The following is a 23,589-nucleotide window of genomic DNA, read 5'->3' on the forward strand; positions in this document are numbered from 1 at the left end:
AGTGTAACCTGATAAATCATAGAGTTGGTAAATGAGTTTGTTACTTGTACATTACAGTACAGTGAAATTCTTTCTTGAGGGGTTAAGGACCTCGCTCAAGGGCCCAAGAGCGGCAGCTTGGCCATTATAAGGGCTTGAACCCCAGACCTTCTGATCAGTAATCCAGAGCCTTAACCACCTCCCCAGGTTTTATTCTTCCGCACATCAGCGAATATCTGCCTTGACTGACCTTAAAGAGCTGCACACCGATACAGGCAAACATGAACTGGAGCAGCGTCGTGACGATCATGATGTTGCCGATGGTCCTGACAGCCACAAACACACACTGGACCACGTTCTGCACAGAGAAGGAAATGTTTAGATATAAACCATCCTTATTTAGTTTTATGGCCATTGACATTTACCCACCTTTAGTCCTTTGGCCCTATTGATGGCCCTGAGGGGCCTCAACACCCTCAGCACACGCAGGATCTTCACCACCGAGATCGCAGAGGATCTGCACAATAAACACACTTGTTTTCAATTATACAGTAAACAATCACACACAGATTGTGGCCAAAACTGATAAGATTAATGCAATGAGACATGACATAAACCCCATGCAAGGGTACAAGATTCAGAGATGCTTTAGTGATGATGGTGGTCTTCATACTCAAGTCATGTGCATATGATAAATACCAATTAGCTTTAAATGTGCACGAATGTTTACAGCAAAGCAGATTTACATTTAGCCACACCCACAAAAAATCAATTAAGGGCAAACAGCTCACCAAGGATTAATAACTGGAAACATGGTGGCTAATTGTCCAGGAATTCAGTTACCATCATACCACACTAACAATTTTACCATTTTACATCAGTGCGTTTCTTCATATGGAAAACTGCATTAACTCCAAAACTCTAATAGGATAAAAGTTGGGTGTTTCTCTCTCTCTATCTCTCTCTATATATCTCTCTCTATCTCTCTATCTATATATCTCTCTATATCTCTTTCTATATCTCTCTCTCTCTCTCTCTTTCTCTTTCTATTTATATGTATATGTATATAAATATTAAGAGCGTAATGATGTTAAATCGATACATCAGTAAAACAAAGTTAAGCTTAATGATGTATTGATTGAAAAAAGTGCATCAGACACGAGTTGACGTTTGTATTATGATGCATCATTTTTAACATATTTGCATAATTATTTAATTATTTATATATAATTATTAGTAGATGCGCGCTACTTTTATTATTTAGAAAGTGACCAATATTTTCTATGTAAATTGATTTCTCTCAGCATCACTGAACTACGTAAATATGATGTATCCCAACACTACGAAGACCGAGGCATGTCCTGAAAGTCACATAGAATACAGACATGCATGGATACATGTCAGAGGCAAAGCTGCATCCTTCTGCAGACACAACAGGAAAAGTACGTCTGCTTTTATTTTATCTTTGTGTGTGAAAGGGTCATGCGTTAGAATTATGAAGGCACTTAAGTAAATTGATGTTATGCAGTCTTTTTGAACCAAAAAAGTGAACTCTTTGTACCATATTGAATTGCAGATCATCATGTTTTCTCCATTGAATCGCATTGTGTTAAACCGAATGGAAACCGGATCGCACTGCATTGTAATAGAGGTGAATCCCATTGCACCGGTTGCTGCTTCATATGTATCTTTGATGTATCGTATCGTTGACTACGCATAATTAAATCAGCATACGGTCACAACAAATAAAATTCAATATCTGTAAGCCAGTAAACTCACTGTATCCCAAATGACACCAGAGACACGCCCACCACCAGCAGATCCAGCAAGTTGAAGTAGTTCCTGCAGAACGCCCCCTTATGGAACACCGCTCCAAACGTCATCATCTGCATGTTAAGGAGGAGGAGTTTAGCACATGTCCACATCGGCGAGAACGAGGGGTAGAACACATGCACTCGCTCATAACATGTACAGAGAACACATTCAGGACTCTATTTCATGTGCAGGCAACAAAATCCGATTATTTCTGCTATAACCTACACAGTGTCTTTGTTTATCTAACCAAGAACTGTTTCATGTGCTACAAACAAGAACATCAATGAATTATTTTTATAATAAAAATCATTGTCATTATACCCATAGAGATAGCTGTCTGTTTCACAGACCTTCATAAAGAATTTACCTACGTTTTCAGTGTCTCTTTTTATAATTCACCCAATTATAAAAGCTTCAGTGTGGAACAAAACAATTACTTCCTTCTGTAAATGATTTATAGTTGTGAAATAATTACATGTGAAGAATTAGCCTATGCGATGCTGCATTTCAGGATTTGTGCCATCATCACAAAAACCGAGCCCTTACATTTACAGACTAGTTATTACATGCTACATGCACACACTCATGGATAGCTTCTTACAGTTCAGGTATGGTGCAGTCATGCTACAAACTAAAGCTAACACTCTAAAGCCAAACCCGTACAGCATGAATGTGTTAGTAAGAGGTTTTGTATAAGAATGTGCCAGGTGAGAAGAGACAACCAGGCAAGCAATACAACATGTGGTTTCTTTGGAGCCAGAAAGGGAGAGAAGTAAAGTAGATCAAAAAGAATCCTCTTGCAATCACATTCATGTGTGCTGTAATGACATTACACCCTGCTCCTGGTCTCCTAATATCCCAAGAGAGAGCTACAGCGAGCGTCAAAGCAGCAAACCTCAGAGCATAGAAAGAAGGCCAGCTTCCTCTGAACACTGTTAACACACCATCATCAAACTCCATTTCACTCCAACAGTTATCATCATACATGATGTTTCTTCACTACACCAGCAAGGATAAAACTAGCAAGGGTTTTATTTATGTAGCACTTCACCCTAACAGCTCCAATAACTTTTCATTTGTTCTGCTAGGAATTGTGCTTGTAGTAAATCAGTTGGTTTTAAAGCTAGCTAGCTAGTACAATATAATGTCAGTTTTACTACTGTGCACTTATAGTAGGGATGGGCAACAGACAGGCCGCAGTATCTTTAAATACAGCCCGCAGTATCGTTAAAACGGCCCGCAGTATCGTTAAATACGGCCCGCAGTATCATTAAATACGGCCCGCAGTATCATTAAATACGGCCCGCAGTATCTTTAAATACAGCCCGCAGTATCGTTAAATACGGCCCGCAGTATCATTAAATACGGCCCGCAGTATCTTTAAATACAGCCCGCAGTATCAATAAATACGGCCCGCAGTATCTTTAAATACAGCCCGCAGTATCAATAAATACAGCCCGCAGTATCGTTAAAAACGGCCCGCAGTATCGTTAAATACGGCCCGCAGTATCATTAAATACGGCCCGCAGTATCTTTAAATACAGCCCGCAGTATCAATAAATACGGCCCGCAGTATCTTTAAATACGGCCCGCAGTATCAATAAATACAGCCCGCAGTATCGCAACACGCCCGCAGTATCATTAAATACGCCCGCAGTATCTTTAAATACAGCCCGCAGTATCATTAAATACGGCCAGCAGTATCTTTAAATACAGCCCGCAGTATCATTAAATACGGCCCGCAGTATCTTTAAATACAGCCCGCAGTATCAATAAATACGGCCAGCAGTATCTTTAAATACGGCCCGCAGTATCAATAAATACGGCCCGCAGTATCGTTAAATACGGCCCGCATTATCGTTAAATACGGCCCGCAATATCCTTAAATACGGCCCGCAGTATCAATAAATACGGCCCGCAATATCGTTAAATACGGCCCGCAGTATCCATAAATACGGCCCGCAGTATTTTTAAATACGGCCCGCAGTATCGTTAATACGGCCCGCAATATCTTTAAATACGGCCCGCAGTATCGTTAAATACGGCCCGCATTATCGTTAAATACGGCCCGCAATATCTTTAAATACGGCCCGCAATATCGTTAAATACGGCCCGCAGTATCGCAACACGCCCGTAGTATCTTTAAATACGGCCCACAGTATCGTTAAATACGGCCCGCAAAATATCTTTAAATACGGCCGCAGTATCGTTAAATACGGCCCGCAGTATCGATAAATACGGCCCGCAGTATCGATAAATACGGCCCGCAATATCTTTAAATACGGCCCACAGTATCGCTAAAAACAGCCGCAGTATCGATAAATACGGCCTGCAGTATCGTTAAATACGGCCCGCAGTATCGATAAATACGGCCCGCAGTATCGCAACACGCCCGCAGTATCTTTAAACACGCCCACAGTATCTTTAACACGCCCGCAGTATCTTTAAATACGGCCCACAGTATCTTTTAATACGGCCCGCAGTATCTTTAAATACGGCCCGCAGTATCTTTAAATACGGCCCGCAGTATCTTTAAATACGGCCCGCAGTATCTTTAACACGCCCGCAGTATCTTCATCGCCCGCAGTATCTTCATCGCCCGCAATATCTTTAAATACGCCCGCAATATCGTTAAATACGGCCCGCAGTATCGTTAAATACGGCCCGCAGTATCATTAAATACGCCTCTTTGGTAAAGCTCGATTGTTTAAATCTGAAAATAAGAAGCAGGAGGATATGATTTGATTTGATTTGTTCTCTTCTTTATACCCTCCACTGTTCTGCAAGTGCTCACACATGGAACAAGGCTCTTTCACACCTGACAGGAAGTTGATGAAGGCATGTTCAACATACATTCTAAACCTGAGTAATTTGAAACTTTAAGGCAGTCAAACAGAATCCTGTGCTGCCCCCTGTGGGTGTGGAGGACATGCTGCATTCACACGCTGTAGATGTTCATGGAGATGTTCATGCGCTGCCTGGGCATAGGTGTTTCTGCTCCGTTTTATGAGGTCAGGCAGTTATGAGGTGAAGACGAAGCTTTGACTGCAGCAGGGTTGGTTTTATCCCGGCACCAGTCAAAGCAACATGCATTCAAAAAAATCTTTCAAATAAAAGCCTACAGACCTGCCAACCTTCACACATTTTACACAGGACTTACTCATGGAGCACAGTGTGTGACACAGGAACAAAGAGCAAACCCCCACCACTGCCATCAAGTAAAAAGGCATATGAGCCAATTAAAGTGTAAAGATGGGAATGACTGACAGTTACAGGTACCCTGGTTTTCTGGAAGCCCCGCCCTCTCCCTCCATCATCTCACATTAATACATTCTTCAAAAAAATCTCGATTTTATTGTTGACATTTTTGCTTTGGCTTCTCTATCAGGCTAAAGCAGCGATGTGTTGAGTTTGTTTTATGTAAAAATTAATTGTATCGTTTGTGTCTTTGGCATTAACTATATATATTTAACATTCATGAACTAAAACTCTTCTGTTTGTAGTTAATGCTCTTTGTATAAAAGAAATGAGGAGCGTATTCCCATCTAAGCACACACTCCTCTAACTTATTCACTTGAGTTGGGAAAGAAGTAATAGTGAATATACTGTATATAGTGCAGGGTTGGCAGGTGGGGAGGCAAAACCACATGAAAACCATGAAGCGAGCACAAGAGTCTCCTCCAGAGCTGATTAAAAACCCTGACCACAGCAGGATGTTTTATGGAGAGGTTCATGGTTTATTTCTTTTCTTTTCTATTTTTTTTTAGGTTTTTAAAGCAGGTCTCAGGAGGGCAACAAAAGAAAAGAAAGGTTTTTGCTTGAAACCAGGATGCAGCTTTGAGCAGGCAACACACAGGATGAGGATGCAGGTACGCCAGGTACATCGTTCAGGAGGTTACCTTCAAAACAATCTCAAATGTAAATAGACTAGTGAAGACATAATCTGCATAACCTAGGACCTGAAATAAAGATGTTAAAATGTTATTCAACACACACACACACACACAAACAGCCCGGCATGCAGCGCACGACTTTACCTTCAGCATGACCTCTACAGTAAAGATAATTGTGAAGGCAATGTCAACGTAACCAAGTACCTGCAAAGAGCAACGGTGACACGTTTAACAGTGGCAGCATGGTGAGGAAGCAACACACACCTTCTAATACCTTTCCCCTTACATCACATGCTCTTACAGTGTCCCTGTTTACACTCACTCATCTTTATACAGCCTGGTCTGTGTGAACACCTAATCCTGATTGGCTGGAAGTTCAGGTGAGAGTTCAGAGCACTGAACACACAGTTTAATCTATTCACTACACTGTACATATTATTTATAACTCATTGGTTTAATAAAAAAAAATAGGAAATACCTGATACCTTTCACGCTCCTGGTACCGTGACAGGTTCAGATTTACATCCCTCTCTTCCGTAACTTAAAGTTTCAATGTATTTATTAAATCTGTCCTATATTTACCACAGGCAGGAAATCCTTCTCTTCTGGCCTCAACTCTTATCAGAATCACTGACTTACATTTTCATGGATTTTTTTTAATCAATGAATATGAATAAAATTATTCCCAGTAGACTATTCTCTTCATTTCATAAAGTTTCTCTCACAGACACCACTTTTTACACAGGTTTAGGGTACAGTTTCTATCCAATCAGATTTCAGCTGCCACATCATGTGTTGCCGGGGTCAAAATCTGCTGTAATGCCTTTAGAATTAGCAGTGTGGACACCAAGTTCAAGTTCCATGTAGCTGTTGCTTTAACCAATCAGATTTCGAGTCGCAACTCCAGGACCATGTAGCAGGCCTATAATAACGTCAGCATTTTCACATCCTTTGACTGGACGGTCAGAGGGCGCAGTAGTCAGAGCTCGCAACCAACAGCTGTAGCAAACTGCACAAGCTCAAATATATTCATGTAGATTTAAGATCTGTTTCTTCATTCCACAACTGACAGAGGAGAAAAATGATTTGGTCGCAGATACACTTACAAGGAGATTTATAAGATGGAAAGCTGGACATTGTGAGGAAAGTTCACCCAAAACAGATCAAAACCGTTGTTTAGATTTTTCATGAACCATTTATACTTTTGAGTTTTTGAGATTCATGTGGTCTTGCAGAATCTGTACTAATATCCAACCATGTTCATAATAAACAGACGCCTTGATCCTGGGACAGCACAGAGGAAACAGACCAGAAAAGCGATGGGCAGCTTGGAAATGAAAAGCCGTTTAACTTTAAACTTCTATTCACAAATGTCTAAAACTTTTCTTTATACATTTACTATAAACACACATGTTTAACAGAGTCATTTACACTGACAGTAAACAAAAAAATAAATAAACAGCGAATTAGATTTATAACAACAGCATTATATATGTCTTAAATAAGATTTTGTGTGTGTGTGTGTGTGTATGTGTGTGTATGTGTGTAGATGCATCAATATAAACTTACTATATTGCGGAAAGAGTGGGCTCTGATTGGATCCTCGGCTGCGAGGGAGGCGGAGCTGAGCATTATGAAGACGAGGATAAGGTTGGTGAAGATGTGATGATTTATTATCTTGTGGCACAGAACACGAAACCTACACACACACACACACAACTATTTAACTTCAAATGTCCATGTGTATAAAGACAAAACTGTTGTGTTTATGGTTACAGAGATGTGTGTGTGTGTGTGTGTGTGTGTGTGCATGTGTGTGTTCTTGTGTGTGTTTTACATACGGGTTTGTGTTGCTGAAAATGAAGAATGCTGTGCCCTCTGGTATGGGTACGATCTTCTCTTGTTTCACCAGCTCTGCGATGGTGGGACGAGGCCCTGATTGCGCCTCCACTTCATCATCCTCATCTTCACACACACACACACACACACACACACACACGCATGATGTGTGTGTGATTTTCCCAATGAAAAATCACACACAAAAATACATAGAAATCCATGTAACTGTACACGTTTCACTTTACCCGCATTCTCCTTCTCATCTTCAACTGGAACCTGAGAGTGTACAAACACAAGCACTTAAGCAGAGTGTACGCACACACACACACACACACACACACACACACACACACACACACACACACACACACACAGAGGCATTTTATGGTTTAGTACCTTAAACTCTTCATCTTCATCATCTATCTTGTCAAGCCTTAAAGGAGAACATTGAAAAGAATTAAAATTAAGGAAATATCATGCACACATTCTCTCTTACACACACACACACACACACACACACACACACACACACACACACACATATGCACAGAGTTATGGACTCTGCTCTTCTTGCCATAAGGACAGGTATTGTATAAAGGGACACATGATCACATCCTCCATGTTTCCTCTGCAGTCTGTACACCGTGTTCAGGGGAATCGCTCTGTTTTGTGTCTGACTTAATGCTGTTTTTGCAAGTTCTTCCCTCACCTATGTCTCTTTTAACATCTTGGAACAAATTAAACATTTTATTTTCTTAATTGTTTCATTATGCAAAATGTAAGAAATAACAGCAGATGTGTGAGACGTGATCTGTATGAGACGTGTGAACTGTGTGAGATGTGCACTTTAACAAACAAGTGGTGAGGTGGTGGTTGCTTAGTGGATTAGGCATTATGCCTTGGCTCCAAAGGTCATGAGTTTAAATCCCAGCCACACTGAAGCTGCCACTCCTGGGCCCCTGAGCATGGCCCCTAACCCCATAGATGCTCAGCTGTATAAATGAAGTATGAAATGTAAGTCGCTTTGGATAAGGGCTTCTGACAAATGCCGTAAATGAGTTAGTTTCACTTATGTTATAGCAGCTGTACACATTTGTATACAGTATGTACATATTGATTGTGTTCTGGCTGAGCCTCTGTGTAGGAGCCCATGACAATAAACCCACTGTTTATGTTACAGACACCACAGCTTCTGTCCTGTCTGAGGCGTGCTGCTCTACTACAATAACCTTCAGCTGAACAATCAAATTTGAGCGCTAGTGAGCGCGCTGGTGATCTGAGTGTATTATGGTAAAGGATCTGCTGTAACGCTTAGCGAGGCTCGTGCTACAGGAACGACTCAAGTGTGTGCTGTTAGCATTTACAGCGCCTTCTTCGACGAGTTGCGTGAACGCGCGCCTGCCAGGTTGTCCACGGCGATGGCCAAGAACACGTTCAGGAGGATGTCTGGAGTGGGGCGGTGGTCAAGGAAACATCACCTGAGCTCCAGACCACACAAAGCAGCAGATACACATAAGCAAGGTGTCCAGATAAACAGGAAGTGGATACAGTTTCCACACACGAAGAGGATGATGAAGTAAATGCACACGATCATTCCTGATGATGAAGGACCACCGTACGCCATGATGCCTTCATACATCACCTGGTTCCAGTCTTCACCTGTCAGAATCTGACACACACACAATTTTTTATCACCATCAAAATGAATTTTAATGATTATTCTGTTGTTCTGTTGTCACACACACACACCTGAAAGACAGTGAGCAGGGCCTGAGGGAAGTTGTCAAAGCTGCTGCGTTTCTTATGCGTGCCGTCAAAGTTGAATTTGCCGCCGAACACCTGCATCCCGAGCAGTGCGAAGATGATGATGAAGAGGAAGAGCAGGAGCAGAAGCGAGGCGATGGACTTCATTGAGTTCAGCAGAGATGCTACCAGGTTACTGAGCGACTCCCAGTGACTGCACAGACACGGGGTAAAGGAACAGAAAGTTAATGAACAGTTATCGAATTCTCACATCTGAAAGTGGAGTGACTTTCTACAAGATCTAGAAAAGGAGTCTCCAGTTTCAGAGATAAATCTGTAACTTTACACCATCTTCAGGACAGTGGAGTGTGGTGAGAGAACGACTGTTTATAGCTGCTATGACGTGAATTTCACACTGTAGTAGAAAAGAAATGAAAGACACGGGACGGGCCGATATCGGAAAACTTCAGTGTGGTGCCTGCTCTTCATCACACCAGCCTGGTGGAAGAACAGCACGTCACACGGAGCATTTTGTCCCTTAACCCTTAGCTGTGCAGATGATGATGATGGTGGTGATGATGAGTTTTAATTTCCATCAGTATGTTCACGACAGCGTAAGATCTTACCGTGTGACTTTAAAGATCCTCATGAGTCGTACACAGCGGAGCACGGAGATGCCGAGTGGAGACATGATTTCAAGTTCCACTAGGATCGTCTCTATGATTCCGCCGCATACGACAAAGCAGTCGAAACGGTTAAAGAGCGACACAAAGTAGGCCTGCAGACCCAGACTGTACATTTTCACCAGCATCTCTATCGTGAACATCCCCAGCAGCACCTTATTAGCCACCTCTGAACAACACACACACACACACACACACACACACACACACACACACACACACAGCAGATCACAGACAGGGATTAGGGTAAGTATCAGAATCATAATGTTCTCGTGTGTGTGTGTGTGTGTGTGTGTGTGTGTGTGTGTGTGTGTGTGTGTGTGTGTGTGTGCGAACGCGTCTCCTCACTCTGCACTTCCGTCAGCCAGTCGGGTTGGTTGTAATGCTCGGATGAAATGGTGAGTGTATTGAGGAACACCAGGACGATCACCAGCCAATAAAACGGCACAGATTTCACAGCCAGGCGACAGTTCCTGCGCAAGCACCTGTTCCAGCGCCGCCAGCGCCGACTGCCGACAACAGGAAGTGAGGTCAGAGGATAAAAAGGAAAAAGAAAAAGGTCAGAGCAGAGACACTAAGAAGCACAACAAAGACACACTGAGTCACAATGTGAGAACACACACACACAAAGTGAAGAGGGGTGAGGTGAGGTGAGGTAAGATGAAGTGAGGAGAGGTGTGGTGAGGTGAGGTGAGGTGAGGTGAAATGTGGTGTGGTGTGGTAAAGTTAAGTGTGATGAGGTGAGGTGAGATGAAGTGAGGTGTGGTGAGGTGAGGTGTGGTGAGGTGAGGTTAGGTGTGGTGAGGTGAGATGAAGTGAGGTGAGGTGTGGTGAGGTGTGGTGAGGTGAGGTGTGGTAAACTGGGAGACTCACCAGAACTTCGACTTGGAAATTTTCTTACTGAAACAGAAACATGGACAAGTGAGCATTTTCTATTTACTTATTTCTGATTACAGCAAGACGTCATGAAACAACATGAGTAGAAAGTGTCATATTTAATTATTGTACTGTATTGTGTGTGTGTGTGTGTGTGTGTGTGTGTGTGTGTGTATTGTGTATAGATTTGCTTTTACATTCTTTTTCCACTTTTCTACTCTTTCTGGCTCTCTTACTTTCTCTCTCTCTCTCTCTCTCTTTCTCACATACATTTTCTATCTGTTTTTATCATGTTTGTCTCTCAGACAGAAATATTAATCTTTTTTGAATAATTTTTCTTTATTTAATAATTGTATTATTTCGTTTCTTTTTGTTCTTTTCCATCTCTTTGTCTCTCTATTTCTATTTCTTCTGTAACTCTCCTTTTCTGTCTCTTTCTCGGTACTTTATAGAGTGTGGGTGTGTGTGTGTGTGTGTGTGTGTGTGTGTGTGTGTGTGTGTGTTTACCACAGAGCGCCACAGCATTTCTCCTCGTCTTTCTCCGTGTTGATCGACTCGTTATCGCTTGCTGGAGCACTCGCTGCAACGTCACACACATCTCGTCACACACACTTTTTAAAACACACACACGCGAGCGAAAGAGCGCAGCACCTTCTGATTTACCACCTCCTAAAGCCCCCCCACCGGTGGAGCCGAGGGCCATGCGGCACAGCGACCTCTGATCTAATCAGGATGCAGCAGTAACTCCAGCTGGAGCTCCGTCCTGAACAAACTGTTTCCCTCTGACAAGCAGCTGTTACCCACAACCACTCCACAGCACATGAGAGCAGCTCGAGCTCCTCTAACCACATGCAAATCTCACGTCTGAGGGAATAATCAGTGGTGCGGTGTGTTTCAGCAGCAGCATGTCAGGAGGGAAAACCTGCTCCACACATCTACTTACAGATCAACACCTGCATCCCAAAGGCCAGTGTGTGAGCACCAACATCAATCATACACTCACACAGACGGCGAGCTGCAGGACCCTTCATACAATCAGTTTTACAATCAGTCTGGCTACTTACATCAGTACATACACACACACACACACACACACACACACACACACACACACACACACACTCAGAAAGTTGTTTTGTTTTTTGTGACTGCTCGTGAACTCTAGCATTTGGGATACAGTGAAACTCATCAGCACCCAAAAAAACCCTGCATATCCCAGCATGCACCATAACACCGTCATCAGAAAACCATTTCAGCACACGGCTCTGATCTCGTCTGATCTCGTCTGATCTCATCTGATCTCGTCATCTCAGGGTTATGACTGCAGAATGTATCTATTATTTGTTTGTTTTTACAATTAGATTTTGAAGGTTTTCAGAGGACGGTGCTGTTCAGATGAAAAGTAGACCTGTGTGTGTGTGTGTGTGTGTGTGTGTGTGTGTGTGTGTGTGTGTGTAACCAGTCATGTACAAGAACGGACAATAAACTCAATTTGCAGATTTCTCCTGTCCCCCTCCCTCTCTTTTTCCTCTCACACTCTGTCTTTCCCTCCTTCTTTCTCTGACCATTGTTCCCTGTCTCACTGATCTTTATTGTGCACCTTTCTTCCTTTTTCCCTTTTGTTATCTCTCTTCTCAGTTAAGTTTGTTTCTTTTCTCCTCTCTACTCTTTCTGGCTCTCTTAATTTGTATCTCCTTTTTCTCTCTCACTTTCATTATTTCTGTCTCTCAGGGTTTTTATATTTTCCTTTTATTTTGTTACTTATTTCTTCCATTCTCTCTCTCTTTCTCCCAGTCTCTCTCTCTCTCTCTCTCTTTCTCCCATTCTCTCTTTCTCCCAGTCTCTCTCTCTCTCTCTCTCTCTCTCTCTCTCTCTCTCTCTCTCTCTCTCTCAGCCTCTCTCTCTCTCTCGCTCTTTCTCCCATTCTCTCTTTCTCCCAGTCTCTCTCTCTCTCTCTCTCTCTCTCTCTGAGTGCTGATACAGCAGTGTTGGATGTACAGAGTGTGATGGTGTGAGGAACTGCTGAGCTGGACGGGTTTTGTCCTTATTCTCTCACTTTTAGAAAGAGAAGACAGAAGGTGGTGGTGGTTTATGGAGGAACCTCACGCTTTACTGAGGAGTGTCTGCTTTCTGCTTTTCTACATTCCTAAGTGTTTGTTTTCTTCTTCTGGTGCAGTGTGAGAAGAGATGAGTGTGATGGATTGCGGCTCTGAGCAGGGTCTAAAATGAACACACACACACACACACACACACACACACACACACACACACACACACACACACACACACAGAAAGGTAGAGCGGGACACACACAGTGGTGAGTCAGGGTGTGTCATGAACAAGGTCCATGGACATCAGCACTGATCACATGGTTTTTACATTGTGTCCTCCAAACACGCTGCTTAAATACAACCTCAAAACTTTTCAAGGTTAAGGTCTTCCAGCTGAGCAGAGCTCTCCATCATCAAGATTATGGTGAGAAGATAAATGTTCATCTCAGACCCTGACACACACGAAACAGGACCAAAATCTACCACAACATGCAGAATGATGGAGGACAAGCAAACAAGAAACATGCGCAAGTACACACACAAAACAACTTCTCCTTCCTGTTTTATTTCTTCCTTATAAACTTTAGTACATTTTAATCCAGATGTCACACACAAACACTCGCGTTATCCCAAACACACTCCCTCCTCACACTTTCACTCACACACACACACCACAGTCACACAGTCACACTGCTTTTGGGGGAAGTGTGTGTGGATTTACCGTGAGTGTCAGAAGAGTGACTGAACAAGTTTAACCCTTTCTTCTTCTTGTTCATGAGGTCAGCGAGCGTGACCCCTGCGCCGGACGCCGGCCCACGCCACACAACAGGGAAGCGCACCAATTCACGCACGCAGCAGCGACATAAGAGTGAAAGAGCAAGTCATGAGGTTGGATTTGTTCAAGCCGAAACGATCCCCAGCCACGCCTCCAGGAGCCCCTGCACCGCCCGCCAGCGCTCCAGCTCCCGAACACACGCCATCACATCACAGAAGTGAGGAGAACATCTGCACCAACTTCCACCCAGGGAGTTACTCAGCCTGAATTAACTTGTGATTAGTTGTAACCATGGGTTGCCAGGGTTACATTTTTCACACTGAAATTGGGCTAACTTTACAGGCAAAAGCGTGTTATTTTTAAATGCTTTGATTTGATTTTTTAATCGGTTTAAAAATAATCCATGGCGCCAAGATCTTGTTCTGAAGGCAATAATAAAAATTAAAGCTCACAAAGTTCAAGTTAAACCGAGGTTTTTAATGTTACTGGTATAAAAGTGGATGGTAGTGTGGCGGTACTGAATGCAGAAGTATGTATCTAGCATGTTCTATTACTGTTAGAAGAGATGGCAGACATCAGTGTAATAGAACAGCGTGTGGTGCTGAATTTTTTTGTAAACAAAGGCGTAAAACCCGCAGATATCTACAGAAGACTTTAAGTATAACACGGCGATGAGACGCTCAGCCGCAGTAAGACGTTTAAACAGTGTAAACATTTTAAAGATGGCCGTAGGTCCGTCAGGGACGATCCCGTGGTGGTGGTTCCCTGATGACGAAGTGAAGCAGGCTGTTCTAGGATGGTTCAGCGCACCGACAAATCTTTCTATGTTAAATCCCGAAGTTACGATCTTACATTTGATGTATTTGATATATGTTTGTATGATACGTTGTGACATTTTACACGTTACGTTAATAAAAATTGCTCTGTTTTGCTAAATTATGTACTGCAATTTTTTTAATTAATAACAAATTACAGTAGTTTACCCCATACTGATCACCAGTCTTTAAGACTCCTGGGTGGGCTGAGGCCACGTCTCCACTTTTAAAGTTACGATGTGCTCGGTGTAACCGTCTCCATCCTAACTCTGGGACTACCTGTATTTTGTAAACGTAAAAGTCCAAGTGTGACTTGAGCAGCCTCGTATATGAATATTCACCAAAAAAAAGGACAAAGAGTAGCAACAAGCTGTGGAAGTGTTTCTGTTGTCGTAGGAACTGTACAGACCCGTCAGAAAAACTATAACTTTTGTTTTTTTTTCCCAGTGAAATTAAGGAACGAAATGAAACTGCTGCAGCGGTTCTGTACTGTGATCCAATTTTCGTTGCTTTTTGTGCTTTTAGATGTTTGAGAGCTTCTCAGCAGAGCGCAGTCAGGAGCTGGAATCCAGCAGGAATGTGGACTGGGGACGTGGCAGGGCATCGGTGGCTTCAAAGCATACAGGACATCAATAATAACAACAACAACAAATAATTTAGGACAAGAACAACAACAAACAACAGTAAGACTGCAGGCGTGAGTGGTGTGGTGTGCTGGAGAGGGACAAGAGGAAGATGAGAGGTTAGTTACAGGAAACATGGACATGATGAGATAATAGTGAGGTGGTTTCCATCCACATGCTATTTATCATGAAACTCGGCTTTACAGCTCACACACCTTACACACATCAAATCAGCAGTTCTACAGTAATGCAATAATGAACAGCGTTACATACGGCTGATTACGGACTGGGCGGCGCAGACACACACACACACACACACACACACACACACACACACACACACTAACACACTGTTATAAAACGTATGGTTCTGAATTTAAATGGAGAAAAAAAAACATAAATGAGGTGTAAAATTGAGACAGAGAGAAGGAATGGAATCGGCTTTTCAGGATTGAACAATGATGGGTGTGTGTGTGTGTGTGTGTGTGAGTGTGTGTGTGTGTGTGTGCTTCTGTGTTTGTAGCCAACTGCTCTGTGATTTATTTGGATTCCTAATGGCCTGCTGAAATAAAAGCGGTAAGAGTCTTAAGTTTTGCTCGTGCCGTACAGAGACCTGAGCGTTTTCAGATATTTCAGTGTGGATGAGCAATTCTTGGGAAACAATAGAAAACTAAAGTGTGCACATGAAGCGTTTTAATCCTGTAGACGTAGCCTGAGCCAATTAAAGTCATAAACAAGACATTTTATACCACAGGAATCACACTGCCAAGTGTAATGCTGAACATGTCTGTATGAGCCTGTAGGTTGTGTGATCAGTCTGTAGTATGAAGGTTATGCGTGTGAACTCAGAGTCTGTGTAAATCTGTTCACTGTGTAAGAGGATTGAGGACTTTTTCCTCCTGTATCGCTGTTAAACGCTGATCCAACAACTTCTCACACACACACAGTACAGTACAGTAGGAGCACAGCTCACGACACATCTGGGACTCAACAGCTAACTCAAGCTTGTGCTCTTCAGCTTCAGACAGATAAATGTATTTGATAGATTTCAAAACAAGAAACAGTGTGTGTGTGTGTGTGTGTGTGTGTGTGTGTGTGTGTGTGTGTGTGTGTGTGTGTGTGTGTGTGCGCATTATCGACTCACGGTTGTGTTTGCTTCCGTCTTCATCGTCCTCGTTGTCTGGGTCGATGTCCTCGGCCTGCGTGAGCCAGTCAAGGTATCCCTGCAGGTCCTCCTCCATCTGCTGCTTTTCACGGAGCTTCTGGAAATCTCCACGGGCCTTTGCCTTTTCTCGCTCTTTAGAGAACTCGCTATGCTCACACACACACACACACAAATATGCACACGCACAGTGATTAGCACACAAACAGACACACACACGGCATGGCACCGAAGCAGAGTGTCCACATGCATGTACCTAAGCATGAGCATGCACTTATTTATTTTCTCCATCACACTGCACATCATAAATCAATCAATATTCTGTACAAGAAACACACGATTGAGATGAAACTGAAGCACAGAGAGGCTGGAGGTTATAATTTCTTGCTCTGAACAGGTCATTAAATACTGAAGTAAATCAAGAATAACAGGTAAATTCTCTTTTTTTATTTAATATTCGAATTAAACTGTGAATTAGTTCTAGTGCTTTAGTGTTGGAAGTGAAATGTGTATCCGTTCTGCAGGACAGAAATAAAAACACACTGCATCTCTGTGCTTCTGTACAGCAGAGGGTCAGGCGATGGTGCACTCCACTCCAGCACTGTACCCTAGCGCACTCCCGATCTCCACCAGCAGGTGGGGTGCTCATCTTCTCCTAACAACAGCCACTTCACTAGAGGTCATGCAGTGAACACGGCTTTAGCATCCTTCAGCCCGTCGTGCAGCTCTGCGCACCACACTCAAACTGAGTCACAACATACTCCATCTGACTCCCCTCGAATCCATGAGTCTGCTGTGAGACAAAATGAGGTGAAGAATACGAATCCCTGCTCTCTCTATATAAATACATGACTGTGTGTGTTTGTACACACAGTCTCTGACTGCCTTAGTTTGCCCTTGTATATAGGACACACTTGGTGTACGTCCAGATTGTGTGTGTGTGTGTGTGTGTGTGTGTGTGTGTGTGTGTGTGTGTGTTTGAGAACACTGCTGGGGGGGGTTATACTGCTAATCTGCTGGATAGCATTAAATAATAGCAGTGAGAGCTCTGCTCACCCCTTAAAGCTGTAACATTTATTGTTAAGTTTTCGCAGTACAGTCCTACAGTCACATACACCTACACGCATATACCTACACTCACATACACCTACAGTCACATACACCTACACGCATATACCTACACTCACATACACCTACAGTCACATACACCTACACGCATATACCTACACTCACATACACCTACAGTCACATACACCTACACGCATATACCTACACTCACATACACCTACAGTCACATACACCTACACGCATATACCTACACTCACATACACCTACACTCATTCATACCCAGTCCTACAGTCATAACCTTGTTTAGAGTTTTCAGAGTTTAGTTATTAGATCATTTTTCACATGTATAACAAACTGTGTAGCGCAGTGTGAAATCAGGTTTGGTGTTCAGATGCCTTAAGATGCTAGAATGTGCACTCTGCTCTCTTTCTCTGTGACTTTTTTCTTTCTTTCTTTCTTTCTTTCTTTCTTTCTTTCTTTCTTTCTTTCTTTCTTTCTTTCTTTCTTTCTTTCTTTCTTTCCAGCTTGCTTCCAACCTCTCTCTCTCTCTCTCTCTCTCTCTCTCTCCTGGCTGTGATGGTCAGTGTTGACTGCAGTCTTGTAGCGTTGCTGTTTCATTCTCTCACTCTGATTGTCTCAAGTCTGTTTGTCTCCTCCTAACTTCTCCACATGCATCCTGGTGTCTGTCCTTTAAACGTCTCCTAGTCTGGAAATTAAAGTGAAACTGGGCAAGGCTGAGGGTTATACTAACACCGAGTTCTCCGATTAGCACACAATCACTGAATCATTATGAGACTACTGATCAGAGTTCAGAGAATAGTCAATCAATCATCACCCTAAACCCAATTACCACGATTACACACCCAACACACGCCTGTAACACACACCCAACACACGCCTGTAACACACACCCAACACACTCCTGCAGCACACATCTATAACACACTCCTTTCACCCAATACCACACTCCTGTAACACACACCTGTAACACACTCCTTTCACCCAATAACACACATCTATAACACACTCCTTTCACCCAATAACACACCCAACACACTCCTGTAACACACCTTTCACCCAATAACACACACCTATAACACACTCCTTTCACCCAATAACACACCCAACACACTCCTGTAACACAAACCTGTAACACACTCCTTTCACCCAATAACACACACCTATAACACACTCCTTTCACCCAATAACACACCCAACACACTCCTGTAACACACACCTGTAACACACTCCTTTCACCCAATAACACACACCTATAACACACTCCTTTCACCCAATAACACACCCAACACACTCCTGTAACACACACATGTAACACACTCCTTTCACCCAATAACACACACCTGTAACACACCCTTTTACCTAATAATACACCCAACACACTCCTGTAACACACACCTGTAACACACTCCTATAACCCAATAACACACCCAACACAGTCCTGTAACACACACCTGTAACACTCCTTTCACCCAATAACACACACCTGTAACACACTCCTATAACCCAATTACACACCCAACACACCTGTAACACACACCTGTATCCCAATAACACAATCAACACACACCTGTAACCCAATTAAATATTCTTCTTACCACCTAAACACACCCAGTAAACTACTCTTACCCACTCAGCACACCCAACACAAGGTTCATGACGAAAAAGGAGCCCAAAACGACCAGACTAACAAAGTAGGTCCATGGCAGCTGAAAGCCCATAGCGTTGTTCAACTGCAGAAATCCAAACATTAGTGTTACCTTAAATGCCCAGAAGTGCCTGAGAGGAGGACAGGAGTCCCCCAACAGGAAATGGGCATCATGTCGGAGGCAGACAGACAGATTGTGTGAAGTACAGACAGTGTGAAAGAGACAGAAGAGTGAAGAAAGCGAGCCCCTCACCCACTTAACACTCCCAGAACAAGGTTCAGGACGAAGAAAGAGCCGAAGATGACCAAGCTGACAAAGTAGATCCAGGGCAGCTCCAAGCCGATCGAATCATTCATCTGAGAGCAACAGAGACAGGCAGACAGGCAGACAGACAGACAGACAGACAGACAGACAGACAGACAGAGAGAGAGAGAGAGAGAGAGAGAGAGAGAGAGAGAGAGAGAGAAGATAAAAGAGAAACATATAAAATAGAGAAATGGGAGAAGATAAACAGATAATAGGAGGAGGAAAATGTCAATCATGGAAAATAAGCGATCCAGAGTAAGAGTCAGGTAGAGCAGCGTTTTAAACAGATTAGGATTCTGATTGGTAAAAAGGTGTTGGTTAATCTTATTTCTATAACAAGAGCAAAACACGTTTCTTTGCTAATAATCAGATTTCCTGTTTCCTGTTCCTAAAAAAGCACACCGAGCGATGCCAAGGGGTGGAAAATCTCAGGTAAGTTTCCAGTAACTTTCCATGGGAATTTTATAAGTTCCATACAAACATAATATAAACATTTTGTTTGGTCACAGTCTGAGACATGCATGCAAACTTACACAGATTTAGAAAATGTAGATTTTTTGCCGCTTTGATTTAATTGTTCGTACAATAGCTTACACACAGCAAGTTTTAAATATAAATATATGTAATATTTATCTCGTTTATGTGAAATATTGGACAAGATGGACGTTTTCTTTTTCACATTATTTTGTGTGCAGGATTGTAGAAACGATGTGTGTTGTGTGATGAAAGAATGCACAGTGCCTGTAGGGGGCGTGGCCTCAGCTGAGGTTATTAATATCAACTGTTGGTTAAATAGTTAGTAATAGTGATAGTTGATTTTGCGACTCTAAGCACATGCCACATACTCATTTAGGCTTTTTATCCTCCCCTGGGTTTAGTCACGTCCACTTTCCTGCCTCTAACAGTCTACTGACCGACTGCACGTCACTGTGACTGACAGTGAGGCAGAGATCGAGGCTCTGCGAGGGTTGTGGAATCATCAGGATTTGCGACCTGATGATAATCAGGCGAAACACCAGACAGCTGCAGCACACTCATTTTTTTGGGTTTTAATGGATCCCGCATGCTGAGACTCCATATTGAGTTGAAGAAACCCAGTGTGTGTTAATGAGGAGTACAGTTGCAGGCAGCTTGAGATACAGAGCAACAAATGTCAGGCCTGAAATAGAATATCTGATGTGTGCAGAGAAAGTGATGTGAGGAACCCACACACTTGCGCTGCCTCGCTGGAGGAAGGGTCCGATGTGCTCTGGAGCTCCGGCGCAAGGTTAGTGGGGGCGGGAGAAAGAGAGCGAGAGATTCGTCTCTCTCTTTATCGCCTGGCTTTTTCGCTGCTCTGTGTGTGTGTGTGTGTGTGTGTGTGTGTGTGTGTGTGTGTGTGTGTGGGCTGTAAGCCATCTAACCATCTCCTTTATGCCATCTATCTAGGAGGAGGAAATTCTGATATTTCATAGCATCAGAATGTGGAGAATCTGTTTTAGTTTTTATTTACACCGCATCCGTGTTAAAAACTTACGTTTTTCTCCTCGTTTTGGCCTCCTGTCTCCTCCACACACAAATGCCATTTACTTTGCTGAGAAATGAAGTCTTTTGCTTAAAAATGAGGACATTTTTCAGTTTCTCTGTTCCTTTTTGGACACAGTAACATCACAGCAGGAGTCTGTGGTTTTATGAGCGTTAGTAAGGCACCAGGACTCCCTTTATCATAGCTACTGCCCCAGCTGTCCACAAACACACATATATTTAATACAAATAAATTAACCGTCAGTATGGACAGGGCAGGACAGAGTGTCAAGTCAAGTGTATTTCTATTGCGCTTTTCACAACAGACATTATCTCAAAGCAGCTTTACAGAATTTAACAGTGAAGGTGAATGGTGTGTATTTATCCCTGATGAGCAGCCATGGTGACTGTGGCAAGGAAAAACTCCCTCAGATGTTATGAGGAAGAACCTTGAGAGAAACCAGACTCAAAAGGGGAACCCATCCTCATTTGGGTGACATCAAGAGTTTGATTATAGTCTTTAAACACTACAGAACACTGGAGAGTGAGAACTAACTAAGAACTAAGATTATGAGTGATGATCTTTCTACAGTCTTTTACAGTCATTTGTGGTTATAAAACCAGGAGCTACTGAGCAACTCATAAAATAGCTCAACATCTGCGATCATCATAGATCCATCACCAGCTTCTCCATGCCAGAGCCTTTAAACACTCCAGGAGGTCCAGTGTCCAAACTCCACATGACGTGGGAGAGGTAATGACGTGCGAAACACACATATTAGAATGAGTGTGTATTTAAACATTGGTTGTAGAAATTAATCTCATCCATGAGACAAAATCTTAATCTGTCAATTCGGCCTGAACGCAGCAGAGCACGATTTCTTTTCGACATTTAAACACTTTCTGTGTAACTTTATCTCTGTTTTTATACACAAATTAAAGACAAAAAGAGTAAAGTGCAGTAAATCAGAAACGAGAATGTGGAATGTTTATGCTGTAGGAGTGTAGCAGCAGTGACCCTGCAGGGGAGGAATCAGAAATGCCTCTTCTGTAGCATAGAATAATATTTATAATAATAATATCTGTTATATGCCTTTCTCAAGCTCAATGGAAACAGAACTGCTGAATCTCCACAGAAAGAATCAGTAAAGAACGCTAATTGAGTGACTGACCCAGTACAGCACGTCCGTCCAGCCCTCCATGGTGATGCACTGGAACACGGTCAGCATGGCAAACAGGAAGTTGTCGAAGTTGGTGATGCCGTTGTTGGGACCGGTCCACCCTTCCTTACACACCGTGTTGTTCAGGGTGCAGACCCGGCCGTGACCGTTCACCGCACATGGAACCGGCTCGTCCTCCGCTATCACAGCTACACACACACACACACACACACACACACACACACAATATATTACACGCTCATATACGCTCTGCAGTGGTGTCAAGTTTGTGTAAATGTACTTCGTTACTGTACTTTTTTCCCACTTTCTAGTTTTACTGAGTATTATATTATATTATATGTATTATACTATAATATACTAATATACACAATGAAAAATTAGACTGTTGTTAAAGATTTTCGATTGCGGTTTGGGAGATATGGAGGCCGAGTCAACACCTTGAACTTTTTGTCATGTTCTTTACACCATTTCTGAACAGTTTCTGCAATGTAATGGGGAATATTATCCTGCTGGATGAGCCACTGATTTCAGAGAGTTATGTAGCTGTGAAGGAGAATCACTTGGTCTTCTTTTATAAATATATAAATACTGAATCTCACTCATGTGATTGGTGCAACTGTAATGAGGTAACTGCTATTCTTGTCACCTGACAGTGGTTTTAATGTTATTGCTCATCTCTTTTTGAAAGATCACTTTACTTCTTTGTCTTTAATTTCTTTTATTTTTTTATTGGTTGGTTAAGGCGCTGTTGAGGTGTACAATTTGCTTTTGTACTTTAGGAAATAAAACCTCATAAATTAGCATTCACTATGAGTCAAATACTGAAGTACTATTCAAATCAGATACTCAAGTCAAATTGGAATCTGTGCTTTTTAATGCAGAAGGTATTTAGAATTTTACTCAAGTGTGATTTTTCAGGTACGTTTTTCACCTCTGATGCTCTGCTGTCTTGTGTTTATAACTGTGTTGTTTTGCGTTCAATTCCACAACCACAACACAGGAGTAAAACCAGAGCGGGAAGTGTAGCGGCGTCGCTACAACCTGAAGCTAAATCTCTGAAACCCACCTGTCCCAACTATGAAGCATGTCGCGTGCAATTTTCCGAGGAAGAGCTCAAGGCCGATGATGGCGTAGATGATGATGACGAAGAGAACCAGCAGAGCAATGTGGAGAAGAGGAACCATGGCTTTTATGATGGAGTTCAACACTACCTGTAAACCTGCAGGTACACACACACACACACACACACACACACTTGAGCTTAATTAGTGGACAGGCATAAACTTGACATATTTCTTCTCAGGCTTTGGGCTGTTGCTTTAAAATCAATGCTGGTTCTTCTGTATCTTCTGTAAATGATGTAAAACATCTGCATGTGTCCATGATATTTCTTCCCACATCCCTAATGTGTGTGTATTTGAGCAGAGAGATGTTTTCAGGAGGATTCACACACGTGAGGGCGTGTTCACACACACTGAACAGCTTGCTCAGAGTGAACACTCTTGGGGACATGAGTGAAAGCTGCCATATGCTCATGTGGTGCAGCCGTGTTCGCTTCTCCTCCACCCTACCAAGGGTACAAATCATTTAAACCTGACGTGTAAACACGG

General features: G+C 42.6%; 1 protein-coding gene across 6 annotated transcripts in view; it reads right to left on the bottom strand.

Moving 5' to 3' along the window:
- cacna1da (calcium channel, voltage-dependent, L type, alpha 1D subunit, a) overlaps positions 1–23,589 on the bottom strand; it is an 82,109-nt gene that overhangs the window by 28,034 nt on the left and 30,486 nt on the right. For 4 of the 6 annotated variants that reach the window (XM_046875293.1, XM_046875292.1, XM_046875291.1 and 1 more), the window contains exons 6-25: positions 23,046–23,198; positions 21,971–22,167; positions 19,242–19,345; positions 16,237–16,403; positions 13,601–13,675; positions 11,336–11,408; positions 10,826–10,852; positions 10,301–10,461; positions 9,896–10,121; positions 9,276–9,483; positions 9,075–9,195; positions 8,891–8,972; positions 7,923–7,959; positions 7,772–7,802; positions 7,529–7,652; positions 7,257–7,386; positions 5,694–5,753; positions 1,759–1,865; positions 409–496; positions 230–337 (exon numbers count right to left, since the gene is read on the bottom strand). In XM_046875293.1, the coding sequence (XP_046731249.1) occupies positions 230–337; positions 409–496; positions 1,759–1,865; positions 5,694–5,753; positions 7,257–7,386; positions 7,529–7,652; positions 7,772–7,802; positions 7,923–7,959; positions 8,891–8,972; positions 9,075–9,195; positions 9,276–9,483; positions 9,896–10,121; positions 10,301–10,461; positions 10,826–10,852; positions 11,336–11,408; positions 13,601–13,675; positions 16,237–16,403; positions 19,242–19,345; positions 21,971–22,167; positions 23,046–23,198 (2,279 nt within the window). The remainder of the gene's footprint in view (positions 1–229; positions 338–408; positions 497–1,758; positions 1,866–5,693; positions 5,754–7,256; positions 7,387–7,528; positions 7,653–7,771; positions 7,803–7,922; positions 7,960–8,890; positions 8,973–9,074; positions 9,196–9,275; positions 9,484–9,895; positions 10,122–10,300; positions 10,462–10,825; positions 10,853–11,335; positions 11,409–13,600; positions 13,676–16,236; positions 16,404–19,241; positions 19,346–21,970; positions 22,168–23,045; positions 23,199–23,589) is intronic. The other 2 variants (XM_046875295.1, XM_046875294.1) reach the window with 1 other exon arrangement.

Source organism: Silurus meridionalis, chromosome 19, assembly GCF_014805685.1.
Source record: "Silurus meridionalis isolate SWU-2019-XX chromosome 19, ASM1480568v1, whole genome shotgun sequence".
In the NCBI taxonomy this organism is placed as follows: Eukaryota; Metazoa; Chordata; class Actinopteri; order Siluriformes; family Siluridae; genus Silurus; species Silurus meridionalis.